The 14703-nt window shown below is 45.6% G+C and overlaps 1 protein-coding gene across 1 annotated transcript in view; it reads right to left on the bottom strand.

Annotated features, from left to right (window-relative positions):
• Window positions 1-14703, bottom strand: part of TCERG1L (transcription elongation regulator 1 like) — a 78412-nt gene that overhangs the window by 59186 nt on the left and 4523 nt on the right. The window contains exon 4 of the mRNA XM_068399611.1: window positions 6613-6801. Coding sequence (XP_068255712.1) covers window positions 6613-6801 — 189 coding nt within the window. The remainder of the gene's footprint in view (window positions 1-6612; window positions 6802-14703) is intronic.

Below are 14703 nucleotides of genomic sequence, written 5' to 3' on the forward strand. Positions count from 1 at the left end.
ATAATGGTATTTGCTAGTATTCCAAAAAAAAATTTGGATTTTTTTTTTCCATCAGCCACTAACGATTGAAGCCCGTTAAAGAGTGTTCACATGGCTACGTTGGGTAAATAAGGACATTTCAGTGAACAGCTTATGACTGACTCAGTTGCAACCATTTTTACATTTGTTTAGCCAACAGGATTGGAGTCGTATCTCCAGCTTGGTTGAGGCTTATCTCAAGTCATCACAGACAAAACACAAGGTAACATAACTCCACCTTATCCCCCAGAAGCTGCCAGATGATAACTGCAGCGTATGCATTTCAGGTTACACACTACTGTCTTGAACATCCCTCTCTCCAAGAGCAAACGCCAGCCGACCACAACACAGACCTCCCTCAACACCGACCGCTGGAGGCTCAACAGTGGTTAAAGGAAACTGAAAGCGGTGCCAAAGCATTAATTTTATCATTGCAGGAGCCCCTAATAATTACAGCTTTGCCCACTTTCATGAGGAAGTCTAGTTATAATATTCAGGATATTTGTCATCAGGAGATGGCTAAATCAACACTTCATCTGGCATTGCTCTACATACTGTATGGAAGACACCACATAGTTCTTATGTCTTATCAGCTTCAAACTTGAAAAACTGTTCTAGCCAAGTTCTCCAAGGGGCTGCCACCACCACCACTCCACATTTTAGTATGTTAGAAGCAGAGCTCACCGTAATAATAGATAATAGATACCATGTTAAACCCAATGAAACCTCAATAAAAGAAAATAAGCACATCAAAGATCCTGTCAAGGAAGGAAAATTGAAATGTTTAATGTTGCTTAAAAATATGAGGGGAAAAAAAGGACTTTTGTAAACAAAAATGGCACCAACGCAGCGTGCTCAGAGTTTCTTGGAAAATGCTGAAATGAATTAAGACAGAATCCTACATTCTGGCAGACAAAGAACAGAATAATGTGTCTGGGAGCTGTATAAATACCTAGCGACTATATTACAAAACTGATCACCACGGGACTTGTCTGGAATGGTTTGAGATCAGCAATTTTTAGATTGGAATGGCTGAAGAGGAGAAAACCTGGAGATCAAGTCTGAGGGGCAGCAGTTTTCATCTGCAAACTTCAAGTCTCCCATTCCTCCAGAAACCAATCAAGCCACTCTCTGGAACAGAATTCTGGGATTTTCCCCATGTATTTCCACACTATTTGCTTTTTTTTTTTTAAACCAAATGAGAGATGACTAACCAAACCAAACCAGTCTAGAAAAGCAGATGGCAGAAGAACACTTTCTTCCAGCTGTTGGAAACAAAGCCCAGACCCCCAAGACCTCCCATTACATCTCCCTGGGGCACAGCTAGAGGAGCCAGCACCATTGGCTGCCATAGTTCAAATAGACTTTTGACTTTACATTCTATTTTAATTTTTATTTTTATTTCATTTTTCATTTTTATTTAATCTTTTTATTTCAACTTTTTCTGTACTATCCTGGAGCCTCACTGTTTCCAGGCACCGTTAGCTTTCCACATCACATTCGGTCTGCATGTAGCTTTACCCTTCTGCAACAACACATACAAGGATTTCAAGATTTTTCAGTCTTATCAAACACCTACTCCCTATTTGGAGATGTGACCCTACGGCCATTCCAATCATTAGCAAAGCCCACGCAGAATTTCCTGAGCTGGAGTCAGGACACCAGGCACTTGCTGGTCCCATCACACTCCAGTCCACGAGGAACCTGACCCCTGACGTGGTTTTTGAAGGGTAGGGAGGAATAATGTGCCTTGCAGGTGGCTATGAAGAACAGATTTGCTCTCTCTGAAATTATTACCAAATAAAAATAATTTAAAAAAACCTTCAGTACACACGTTCTCCATGCACACCCACCAAAGTCAGGATTTTTTAAAGCGCAGGTAAGGCTGGGGAAGGAGAGACACGACACTCTGCTCCCTCCTTTTCTGCTCACCTCTTACACAAGCTGCACGGCACATTTACTCAGCTCCAAATCAGGGCAATGGCAGAAATCATCTTTTATAGATCAGAAACGACTGTTGTCAATTATATGAGCAGTAAAGGAACCCAAACACAAAATGAGAACGACTGAATTTCAACACCCGTAGCACCAAGACAAGGATTAGTAACATCAATTTATTCAAACCACCACATCATACTGAAATTCAGTTGGGTTGTGATTTTTAACTGATATTAACTGTTTCAATCTCAAGTCCAGAAGCATTAAGAGTAGAAAATTCATGTCCTGTACCAGGAGGTCCTGTGGCTACAGCGGGCTCTCAGGCCAAGGGCAATGTCTTGCGGCTGGCAAACAGAAACATTTGCAGTCCGCTGACCCCGGAGGGTTGGTTTGGGTAACGCCTGGCCCAGGCAGGGATGCTGTGCTCTGAGCATGTACTCAGGGGGATATACAAACACCTGAGCATGAGCTTCTCAGGGCGAGAAAGAGTTGTGTGTCTCTGGCTTTTTTTTCTGCCTGTTCACGGGTGGTCAGAGCCTTGCCTGTATTTTCATTTTGCATCACACAGAATCACAGAATCGTCTTGGTTGGAAAGGATCTTTAAGATCATTGAGTCCAACCCTTAACCTAACACTGCCAAGGCCACCACTAAACCATGTCCCTCAGCACCACATCTACTCGTCTTTTAAATACTCCGGGGATGGGGACTCCATTGTAACATGCAGCCATAGCCCCCCAGAAGATCATGGACCACTTCATGTAGAGACAAATAGTTCCCTCAACCTTAAATATAGGGTATTTTATGTTTCTTCTTTACCATAAATTTATTTCATCATTAAAGGTTTCTAAGGTCAGCCTGGTGCCAAACTAACACCCAACAGCAAAAACGACTACAGAAGTTTCTCCCATCACTGAGCCAAGGGCGCAGCAAACTTGCACCACCCTCTCCTGACCAGCACATCCCACCCTCGCCTGCTCATCCCCTGAAATAAGTTGTATTAAAATGAACTTGTAAAAATTACCACCGCGTTCTGCATACTTTCAGTTCTCCTTAATTCATGGGACCTGGTGATTGGCTTCAAGGAGGCTCCAAGAAATTCCCTCTGCGAGGCAGGAGAACCGTAGGAGCCTGGATCCTGGCCCCGCTGCTGCACCTCCCCAGCAGCCCACCTGCTTTCACTAACTTGCTGCTTCTTACTAACTCACCAAGTTTACTAATTAGTCTGGCAGAAAGTAACACAGCCGAACCGTAAGGCTGCAAAACTAATCCTATTAAAAGGCCTCCTTAAAACCAAATATTCAATTATAAGATTATTGATTGAACAAACCGCTGCGAGTAGAAACACAGCTCTGCACAAGGTAATACTATAATTATCTCCAGCATAATCAATTAACAGCATATAACTAAGCACACGCTGTTCACCTTACAAGCACCAAAACACATGGAGATTTAAATCAGAAATAATTTAATCCTTTGTTTCCCAAGTTCTTTCCTGCTACGTGAACGTTGCCTTGCATAAGCTTTAGACAAGGAGAACATGGAAAGTTCATTAATTACCATGTTACTTCATAAATCACACTTGGATCAAGAAAAACGCAGCTGCCCCCAGGGTCCACAGACGATGCTCTCTCCAAGAGGTATTTTTCTTTGAGAACAATAAGTCATCTTCACTAAACACCACCACAGGGATGTTTTTAGCTGCGAGGCTGACGGGGTTATAAAGCACGTGCCACGCTTGGGATCACCTGTACGTTACGTTACACTTCCTTGATGCTCTCCCAGCCATTAACTCATACGGCAAAAGTTGAGTGCGCCCTCAGCAAGTTTGGGATGACACCGAGCTGTGTGGCGTGGTGACACGCTGGAGGGCAGGGATGGCATCCAGAGGGACCTGGACAGGCTGGAGAGCTGGGCCTGTGCGAACCACATGGAGTTCAACAAGGCCAAGTGCAAGGTCCTGCACGTGGGTCAGGGCAATCCCAAGCACAAATACAGGCTGGACGGAGAATGGGTTGAGAGCAGCCCTGAGGAGAAGGACTTGGGGGTGATGGGTGACGAGAAGCTCACCATGAGCTGGCAATGTGCGCTGGCAGCCCAGAAAGCCACCCGTGTCCTGGGCTGCATCCCCAGCAGCGTGGCCAGCAGGGCAAGGGAGGGGATTCTGCCCCTCTGCTCCGCTCTCGGGAGACCCCCCTGCAGTGCTGCGTCCAGCTCTGGGCCCCCAACAGAAGGACACGGAGCTGTTGGAGCGAGTCCAGAGGAGGCCACGGAGATGCTCAGAGGGCTGGAGCCCCTCTGCTGTGGAGACAGGCTGAGAGAGCTGGGGCTGTTCAGCCTGGAGAAGGCTCTGGGGAGACCTTCTAGCACCTTCCAGTGCCTGAAGGGGCTACAGGAAAGCTGGAAAGGGGCTTTTAACAAGGGCAAGTAGTGACAGGATGAGGAGGAATGGTTTTAAACTGAAAGAGGGGAGATTGAGATGAGATATTAGGAAGAAATTCTTTACTGTGGGGGTGGTGAGACCCTGGCCCAGGTTGCCCAGAGAAGCTGTGGCTGCCCCCTCCCTGGCAGTGTTCAAGGCCAGGTTGGATGGGGCTTGGAGCAACCTGGTCTGGTGGAAGGTGTCCCTGCCTGTGGCAGGGGGTTGGGACTGGATGGGCTTTAACGTCCCTTCCAACCCCAACCAGTCTGTGATTCTATGATGTGGGGCACCCCCCCACACACGCCAGGTGCAAAGCTTCTGCACGTGCTTCTCCCCCACTGTCGTTCACACCTATCAAAAGCTGGCTCCTTCGTCAGCTCTTACAGAAACCCCCTCCTGTTTTTTATCAGGCTGTGCCTTCCTGGTCCCAGCCAGAGGCTGCCAGCCCAGCTGCGGAGCGGTCCCTGCCCCGAGGGCACACCAATGCTCCTTCCCACCCACCTCACACCCCGCACCCATCCCAGCATCAGCCGGCAAAGCTGTTCATCAAGCCGGTGTGGACAAAGATAATCTCAACCCAACACCTCTGAGTCCTCTTCGCCGCCGGCACAATAAAAAGGAATTTCATAAAAATGTTTTATGTGAGCCTTTGCGAAGGCACCAGCCTTCCCTCCAGAGATGGTGATTGATAGAGAAAAACAGTTAGCTGAATCTGTACACGAAATGGGCATTTTCACACGTTCCTTTCTAAAAAGCTACTATATATTCTGTGGGAGAAAACACCCAGAAGTGTGTGGTTTACTGTGAATGATTGATAATAGGATGATTGCTCAGGCACTCAAAGCGTGGTATTTGATAGCCTATCATACACTCATCCGAAGGGAAAGCAACAATTATCATGGCCTGACACGTTTATCACCGCAGAGCTGAGCCCCTTATCGAAGTGCTGGAGCCTCCCAGCATTATAATATTCGATCATGTCCAAGACACTTCACGCAGAGCTCACCCCGCAGCTGTAAATCAACGTCCTGCGCGGCGCCTTCCCAGGTCGCCCAAGCATCTCAACTCAGGGAGGAGCACATCTGGCACCTAATTCTGGTCTTCAGCACAGGTAAAGGATTGGGTTTTTGCCCCTTTGGGTTCTCCTCTAAGATGCTCACTTACAAACAGGCAAAATGCTTTCTGTGCTTCAAATAATTCAAATAATTCTAATTCAAATAATACCCCGTGGGAACCACATCCCACCAACCCCCTGCCCCACAGCACCGAGTGACTCTTTCTGTTCTCCTTTCAGTGCCGCCCTTCACAAAGCCTGAAAGACTTTATCCCTACGGGTCAGTTTGCTCTTCAGACTCCCCAAGCCCTGCCGTACGCCTGGCAGGCATTTATCTGGGAGATTCTAATGACTGCCCAACAGGAACAGTAATTACCGAGATACTCTTCTCATAAAAAGATTTCATCTGAACATGAAAAATCCTAACTGCGTGCCTTCTGCGAAATTCAATCTCACTGCCTCTTGTTGTGTTACACTTCAAGTACCAAAAAGATGGAAAATACGCCCTAATTTAAATTTTTAACTCAATTGGCACATAACATTTCCAAAATGTAGCCTTAAGCATTCAAAGAACAGTTTCAAAAATTACCCTAAAGACTTCAAACCAGCCCGACTTCCAGTCTGAGCCAGGGATGCCACAGTACTTCCCCAGCTGCCACGTTCAGAAAGTTGTTACACAAAGTCACGCCAAGAAAATAGCATTTTTCCAGTAAGCAACCACGTCTAAACCTATCAGAAACAACACAAAACCGTGGCTACTTTCTTCCAGCATATTTTATAGTTATAAACACCCAAACAATCAAAGATTATTGGATGTTGAGCAGAGACCTTCCAACTGCCAGCACTGGAAGCTGAAGACTTGGTGCCACCAAGACCACGATATCCAGAAGCCACTCAGGTGACAGAGGATGCAGCTCAGCTCATCGACTGCCCATAAACGTCACAGCAAACATCAACATCGCAAAGGTACATTGAGTTTTGAACTCACTTTTAACACAGTTTCAGAGAACACTAAAGCAACACCACAAAAAATAACTTTAATTCTGGGTTACAGCAATGCCACCTACAACCCCCGAGTATTTCATTTACCAAAGCACACCAACAGCAGAACTCCAAAAGCCTCTCTCTGTTGCAAAGTAAGCCTAAAAAGCTGCTCCTGAGTGCCCCCAGGAGCCACCTTACCTGGAAACGGTGAAGCCAGGACTGGAATTTTGATAGGGGAGAAGGTCAGCACGTGGCAGGGCTGGACGCTCGGCGCTGGAGGTCCCTGGGGGGCTTCGGGCTCCACCGACACCATGGCGGTGGTGGCCGCGGCGGCCAGCGCCAGGGTCTGATTGCCACCGACCGGCTTAAGGCTGTTCTGGCAACCACCTGTGGGAGGGAGAGATACAACAGATTTTATTTTTAATTGGAAACCAGTGGATTTACAGAGGATGTTTTCTTCAGCATTCTGTAATTCAACACAAGACAGAACAGAGTCTGCAACATTTCCCACCTGGCCTCCACTGCTTGCATGTCCCCCTTAGTGAGACACTAGGGTTTGGAGATATATTAATTTTCTAAGGACTCACAAAGTCGCTTTCCTAATCACAGAATCATAGAATAGAATCACAGACTGGTTTGGGTTGGAAGGGACCTTAAAGCCCATCCAGTTCCAACCCCCTGCCACAGGCAGGGACACCTTCCACCAGACCAGGTTGCTCCAAGCCCCATCCAACCTGGCCTTGAACACTGCCAGGGAGGGGGCAGCCACAGCTTCTCTGGGCGTAGTAATCCTTATTCTTAAATCCTTATTCTTATTCTTAAAGCCCTAGTTTGTGATTGGTGCATTTTTAGATATTAAAACCAATGGTATGTGAACATACCATTATAACCCAGAGGGACTACACAGTAGTGAGTCACATATAAACTGTGCAGAGTTATTAAATTTAAATTAAAAACCTCCATAAAAAAGTCAAATATTTGAACATATTTGTGGGCATTTTCTTCAGCTCCCACAGCTTCATCAGGACACGTGACCACCCTTATTCTGACTTTTCCTAAGTGTAAATTGTCTGATTTCAAATCTGAATGGTTTTGTTACTTGCTCTATTAACCACCCAATGTCACCGTTACCTGCCTGGCTGTTCTCCTGTAACGTGCATGCAAACACCTGAGTTTTACACGTTTTATGTATCCTTCATCCTGAAAACACACCATGAAGGAAACTTCAAATGGTTTCACAGGGGAGCTCAGAAGAGGTCTGCCAAATCTAGGCTCAAATGCACTTTAGACTTCGTAACATTTACCTTTAAGCCTAGTCATTAGCCATTGGAAGGGGCTGCCCAGGGAGGTGGTGGAGTCACCATCTCTGGAGGGGTTTAAGACAAGCCTGGACATGGCACTTAGTGCCCTGGTCTAGTTGCCATGGTGGTGTCAGGGCAATGGTTGGACTCGATGACCCCAGAGGGCTCTTCCAACCTGACTGATTCTGTGATTCTGTAACAAGCTTGGCAGGGGGGAAGACCTTCAGAGCTCAATCTTGGCTAAATATGTTAAATAAACAAGAAAATTAGTAGTAAAAATCTTAAGGAGAAAACCTGATTTGACAAACACCAGCTGTTGCTCCGTCTACACTGAGCTATGCATTCCAAAATTAAGCAATCATTAGCTTATTATGTCATTTAGCAAATGTTTTCAGTTCATGCGGAAATCCTTCAGGCAGTAAGAGCCAACTGTAGCTCTGCAAAAAAAAAAACCACTATTTGATCAGACTCGTTGCTTCAGGCATTGTGTGAGTTTGTAGGAGCTGTTTTTCTAGGTGCACCTCTGCGAGGAAAGCAGGGGCTGGGCCCACGGCGCGTGAGCATCGGGGCTGGGTGGGATTTGCCAAGAAAATAAGCTCTTTATGTTACCAAAACAGAAGTATTTTCAGTAAGCAACACAAAAAAACCCTTATATTATTTCTACCGTATTTGTCAATGCCAAGAAGAATTCACTTAAAACACCTGCACATGCACTAATTAACAGTGCAGGCAAAAAAAACCAGAAATATTAAAGTTTTGATCATTCAACCATGGATAGAAGAAAAAATAGATTATTCTGCCACAGTCACGATGGAAATTAAAAAAAAAAAATTCAGTGTCCAACTAATCCAACTGTTTAATACAAGTTTATTGTTTATTCACCCAAGGACTAACACAGACCATTAGGTTAGGTTAATACCTGGCCTCCAAGAGCCTGCGCTCATTCCTAATTCCAGCTGTTGGCAGTTGGGAAAAATCCACAAAACATCTTCTCTACCTCTTATGAGAACTAATGTTGTCTAGAAAAATGACTTTTCTACTGGCGCCCTACAGGGTACATGAGCAGGAAGGTGGTTTACTTCTCATTTCATTCTTTCATTTTGGAGAAGATGTAATTTCCCCAAAGAGCCCAGGAAAGCAGCAAAATAACACAAGCCTCAGCTGCTTGGACGGCCGAAATCTTCCACCAGCACAGATGAGTAACGCTCCTGAAGCAGGGCTTCCTTATTAAAGTTTCATCAATCTCCTCATTAAAGTTTCATCAGTCACTTGAAAGAGAAGTTTGGGTGATTTCCCCACCTTTGATGAAGTTCTCTCTCCCCCTCTCCTGCTAAATAATTCCACGAAGAAAGGACTACCCCTTAATTGTTAATACTTGAGAGGAGAGCACAGACATCAAGCCCACTCTCATGCTTTGCAGCCAACTGAACAATCGTCTCAGCAATTTATCAACCTCTGACATACCACATGATTTGCCAAAGCAACTGGAAGCTGGCCCAGGACATGACTTGTTGAGGGCTAGGGACTTTTATCCACACTCAGTGTAGGGAAGTTCTCCTCAGAAACAAACCTGATTTTGCTTTAAGTATTTCCAAAAACTTCCTGAAAGGGTTTTTTAGAATCGTCATGAATCACCCCACATTTACATGAATTTCCAAGAGCCAAATGCCTTGAAAACAGTAGTAAAATGCTATCATCAATATAGCCCTGAGTGAAAAGAAACTGCAAATTTTTTGCTAGCAATGGTGGTTTCCCATTGGTTGGACTCAATGATCCCAGAGGTCTCTTCCAACCTGATTGATTCTGTGATTCCCCAAGTCTGTTTTTGCCAAGTCACGCCACATCCTGGGTAGGAAGCTAATACTTGTCTGCTGAAATAACCAACCCCATCTCAGTGTCCTTCCCCAGCCTTCCAGCTCTGCTCTTCTCAAGCAAACAGATTGAGGGGAAACATCTGAGATGGGCAGCACGTTTTGGTGTGAAGCAACGGAAGAGCAGAGAGCAGCTGAAGAAGCAATGAAGAGATTGTTCAGAGATAATCCATCAACACTGGGGAAATATGGAGAAGTCACCAGAACCGGACAGCAAACCCATCATGAAGGATGACACTCAATCGTCAAATATCTACCTGCTCACATCCGTGTGGAAAGGGGTCTACAGGTGTAGAAGAGGAGCTGTTTCTGTTGTGCCTTCTCTTCTAGCACAGCATCATCTACAAACAGCCTGGGAACTGTACCCCATCTCCTGTCCCTGACCTCGAAGATCCATTTCCACGTGGCAGATCTGTACCTGCCGGCTACGTAAGTGAGACCCACCAGACACACGCTCTATGCTGGACACGATACTCAACATCCTTTCCAAAATCAGCCAAACTCCTCCGCTCCCCCCAGTCTGCACCAGTGCCCTCTCTACACTCACACACGGTCTCTGCAACCAGAGCACACCAAAACCTGCCTTTTGGCTACTCACATTGTCCAACACATTAAAAACTGAAACAATGAGATTTTCCTCCTTGAAGAAAAAACACCCAAAAGAACAGAAATTACTTTATTTAACAGCACAAAAGACTACTAACACTTGGGAGATATGAAGATTCACTCTTATCCAAAAAAGGGTAATTCAAGACCTTCCCTTTCAGATAAAAGTGTTATTGATATTGTGAAAACTTACTGTACAGACAGTACAATGGATTTTAAATTGCACTTGATTATTATAGTCTTTATCTTCAGTTTTGCCTACAGGAAAACATCTTTACCAAAGGGTTATGAATATCTTTCCCAAAAGTCCCACATTAAAAAATAAAAGAGGAAAAAATTTCAAGCAGGTTAAAGACCTTTTGAACTTTTCACCTGTCTTCCAGAAAAAAAGTATTAATACACACAAGTATAATGTTCCTTGTAACTTTTTTAATGATCCAAGGAACCGCTGGGTTTTGCTCATCCTTCCAGCCCATGAGCGACTGCAAGTGCCCAAAGGCCCTGTGAGAGCTCTTCTGCATTAGGAGGTCCTCCTTCAGGGGAGGACCAAAGGACCCCAACGCAGACATTGACCTGGCAGCCTCTTCGTTAGCCAAAAGACACAATTATAACACAAATGGATTTCCACTGCAACCTGCTGATCTGTCTCCATCCAGGTGAACGCCCACCAAGCACATGGAACCCCACAGCACTTGATTCTATCCAAACTTCCCAACCTCCAGTTCCAGAGCTGGTTCCCGTGCTAATCTGTGGTAGTTTGGCACGGGAAAAGGACACCAGAGCTCAACGCTACTAGGAAAAATCACACCAAGTACTAAGTAGCTACCTAAGGGATCTGAAATGTTTTCCATGTATATTTAAAATAAAAAATATTTTGAAGGGTCTCAGTTTCAATGGAAGTCCTATAAAATTAAACACCAATTCAATTAAATAAGTTAAATATTTTGACCCCAGAGTTACAGAAGTTAGTAATTCTGTGGTCCTAATTTTCTCATCAGCTATTGCTGCCAGATGGATCAAGAGGAGGGAGCGACAATGAAGGGCTGCCTTGGTGGCTCCACCACACCTTCATCCCCCACACGCATCAGCCTGGGGAGACAGGCCATGACCCAGCATGGCGAGGATGCCGTTCCAGCACCACGGCCAGGTTAGCTCTGAGGCAACAGCCGTCATAAAATACTTAACACTGCTTCCAAAGGACAGCCCCAAAGAAAGAAAAAAAAATTGAAATGTGAGTTATTGTTTATTATCCCTTATTCCCTTTCCCTTCACCTGTAGAGTCTACAAGCTAAAGTCTTTTAGATGACAGTTCTTCATTAGACTGTTACCAGAATTAAAACTGACAAAAACTTGGTGGAGAGGGAAAGAAAAAAAAGGAGGTAGTTGAAACAGGCTAAAACAACTGCCCCTGCTTGATCCTCCCTCCTCGAAGATCACAGAACCCCAGAATCAATGAGGTTGGAAGAGCCCTCTGGGATCATCGAGTCCAACCATTGCCCTGACACCACCATGGCAACTAGACCGGGGCACTAAGTGCCACGTCCAGTCTTGTCTTAAACCCCTCCAGAGATGGTGACTCCACCACCTCCCTGGGCAGCCCCTTCCAATGGCTAATGACCCTTGCTGAGAAGAAATGCTTCCTCATGTCCAACCTGAACCTCCCCTGGCGAAGCTTGAGGCTGTGTCCTCTTGTCCTAGCGCTGGTTGCCTGGGAGAAGAGGCCGACTCCCACTGCGCTACAAGCTCCCTTCAGGTAGTTGTAGACTGCAATAAGGTCACCTCTGACACTTACAAGAGGAGGAAATGGAAAATGTTATTTAAAGTGAGCCCACCCCTACATAACACCATGCTGCTGGAGTATCTAACGCAGGACACCGCTGACGGCAGGCGCCGGGGAAGGGTCACCGGGCAGCGCCGGTCAGGCTCAGGGCACCCTCCAAACCAGGGCAAAACCAGCACCTTCCCCTCAGCAAAGAGCATCCCTGAAACGATGGGCTTCAGCTCGGGAGATGGAGACACGGCTGCTGCTTGGTTAATCCCTGCCTTTCATTTCTTACACGATCCAGCCCCCACTGAACAGCAATTTACAGACACCCCCACCCACCACGAAATGTCCCTGTGCAATGCCCCCCCCATGCATTGCCCCCCCTACCACCATGCAATGTCCATCCCCCGCCGAAGCAATGCCCCCCACCACCACACAATGCCCCCCACCACCACACAATGCCCCCCTGCACATCAGGGCTTGGCGTCCGTCGTGATTTTAACGGTTGCCTCTCTGAGGAACCCCATCTCTTTCCCAAGCCCAAGCCCTTGGCAGCCCTACAGCACCCACAGTGACAGCACCAGTTTGCTGCTCGCAGAGCACAGATGCCCCAGAACCTCCTGGCCCCGCCACCAAAACAACATCAGCTGCTGAGCAACCCAAGCAGCACTCATCAATCAACGAAATGAAGCAATAGATTGACTTAAACAGCATATTTATCCCAATGCAAAGGCAAACATATTGATATCCCTATCTTCTGTAGCCCAAAGGGAAGAAAAAGAGCTTATTGTCTTTTCCATTTGTAAACTCCAGCTATTGCATGAGTCTGCCAGTACGAGCACTGCTAACAGCTCCCTTTTTTGCTCATGTGCAATAAATATAAATACCTGGCTCCTCACAAACCAGAACAGCCTCTGCACATCACTGGAAGGTCTGGATTTCTTTATAATGAGGGTCTTGGGGCCAGCAGGACAGTACTATGAAAGGGTCAGAGCTACAAGCCTTTCCCATAAATTATTGAAATAAAACTACTGTGTTTAAGTGAAAAAAAAAAAAAATCTTAACTGGGCTAAAGTTTGCACTTGATTGGGGTAGATAACAGAAAAAGCATCAAAAAAGGCTTAATAAGCAAAAGAAAAACTTAGTAAAGGCTGTGATTAAAGCCAAGCACTCCCAGAGACTGAATAAAGAGTGTCTCTGCAGTGCCTGAATGCTCCAGAAATACAGAGGGGTTTCCTGGCACCTCAGGGTCCTGCAGCGCTATTCTTGTTTTACCAACAGGCAGCCCCAGCACCTGCACGGGAAATCCAAACAAAACCCACTCCGAGAGGCCCAAACCCAGACTATTTATATATCCACAGGTGTTTCAAATATAAAGCTTGTGACTACGGCTCTTTGGAAAAAAGCATTGAGGGGGACAAAGGCAATAGGAGAGTCCTAGTTCTAGTCCTAGCCCTAGTCCTCAGATGGGATTTAACAACTTCAGTAGTAAAAGCCCCTCAGCACCCACCTTCTCTCAGCTCATTTGAAAGAGTCAGTACCTTCTTGCAGCTTTGCCAATAAGGAAACATTAAAAAATAACAAGAGAAACAGCTCCCAGCTTTAAAGCTTTGTACAGGGCTCCTGGCACTGAAAGCCTCCAGTTTAGGAAACACAGAAGGTCGGACATCTTGTGTCATGTATTTTCAAACTGTTAAAAACCACAAGAGAATGGAACCCAAATTTAACACAAAGCAACTACACTTCTTCATAGATTTCTTCTCAGCAAGGGTCATTAGCCATTGGAAGGGGCTGCCCAGGGAGGTGGTGGAGTCACCATCTCTGGAGGGGTTTAAGAAAAGCCTGGACATGGCACTTAGTGCCCTGGTCTAGTTGCCATGGTGGTGTCAGGGCAATGGTTGGACTCGATGATCCCAGAGGGCTCTTCCAACCTCATTGATTCTGTGATGTGTAATGTCTGAAATTTAAACTGAGATTACCTAGAAAACTGCACCTGTACATGTATAGGCATGTACATTCTAAGACTGATACTTGCTATGAAAAATATTGGCTCAGTTCCATAAAGGTTAGAGGGATTAAAAGAAAGAAAAAGACACTAATAGGAAGGATCAAAGTTTTAATCTATACATAGGATTGGTAATGCTAAAGCAATTTGGTGAAAGAATAGACATGAACTCGCCATTCTGGTATTTCTGATTTCAACAGCAATGGATGAAAGAGCAAAAAGATTGCTTTTGAGCAAAGAGGCACTGTGGAAATCGAGTGGCAGTAGGGAAGCTTTGACTTAGCAGAAAATATTTTGTATTGAAAACAAAAAAGAAAAGAACCTAACTGACTTAAGAAGACTATTTTCATTTTCCTTCAAGGAAACCAACACTGAAAGTGTTCATTCCAGGTTAGACTGCCTCTGTTACAAGTGAAAAAAAATCCTGTGAGCATTTTGTTAAAGATGAAACCCACTAAAAGGCTTTCACCTCTTCCACGTCTCCCCCCAGCACTCACGGCTCTGCCAAGGCTCCCAGGAGACCTCCGTGAACGCAGCGTTTGCCATAACGCATCTTCTGCGCACACCTTAGTGGCTGTTACTGAAGATGTCCATAGGACCAGGGCCAGCACAACACTCCGGAGCAGTAAGAAAGTGGAATTTATGTTGAAATGTTTAAAAATAAATTAAAAAAAATCCATTTGAGGACTGTCACAGAATCACCCAGGTTGGAAGAGCCCTCTGGGATCATCGAGTCCAACC

Source organism: Nyctibius grandis, chromosome 4, assembly GCF_013368605.1.
Source record: "Nyctibius grandis isolate bNycGra1 chromosome 4, bNycGra1.pri, whole genome shotgun sequence".
NCBI classification, from domain to species: Eukaryota; Metazoa; Chordata; class Aves; order Nyctibiiformes; family Nyctibiidae; genus Nyctibius; species Nyctibius grandis.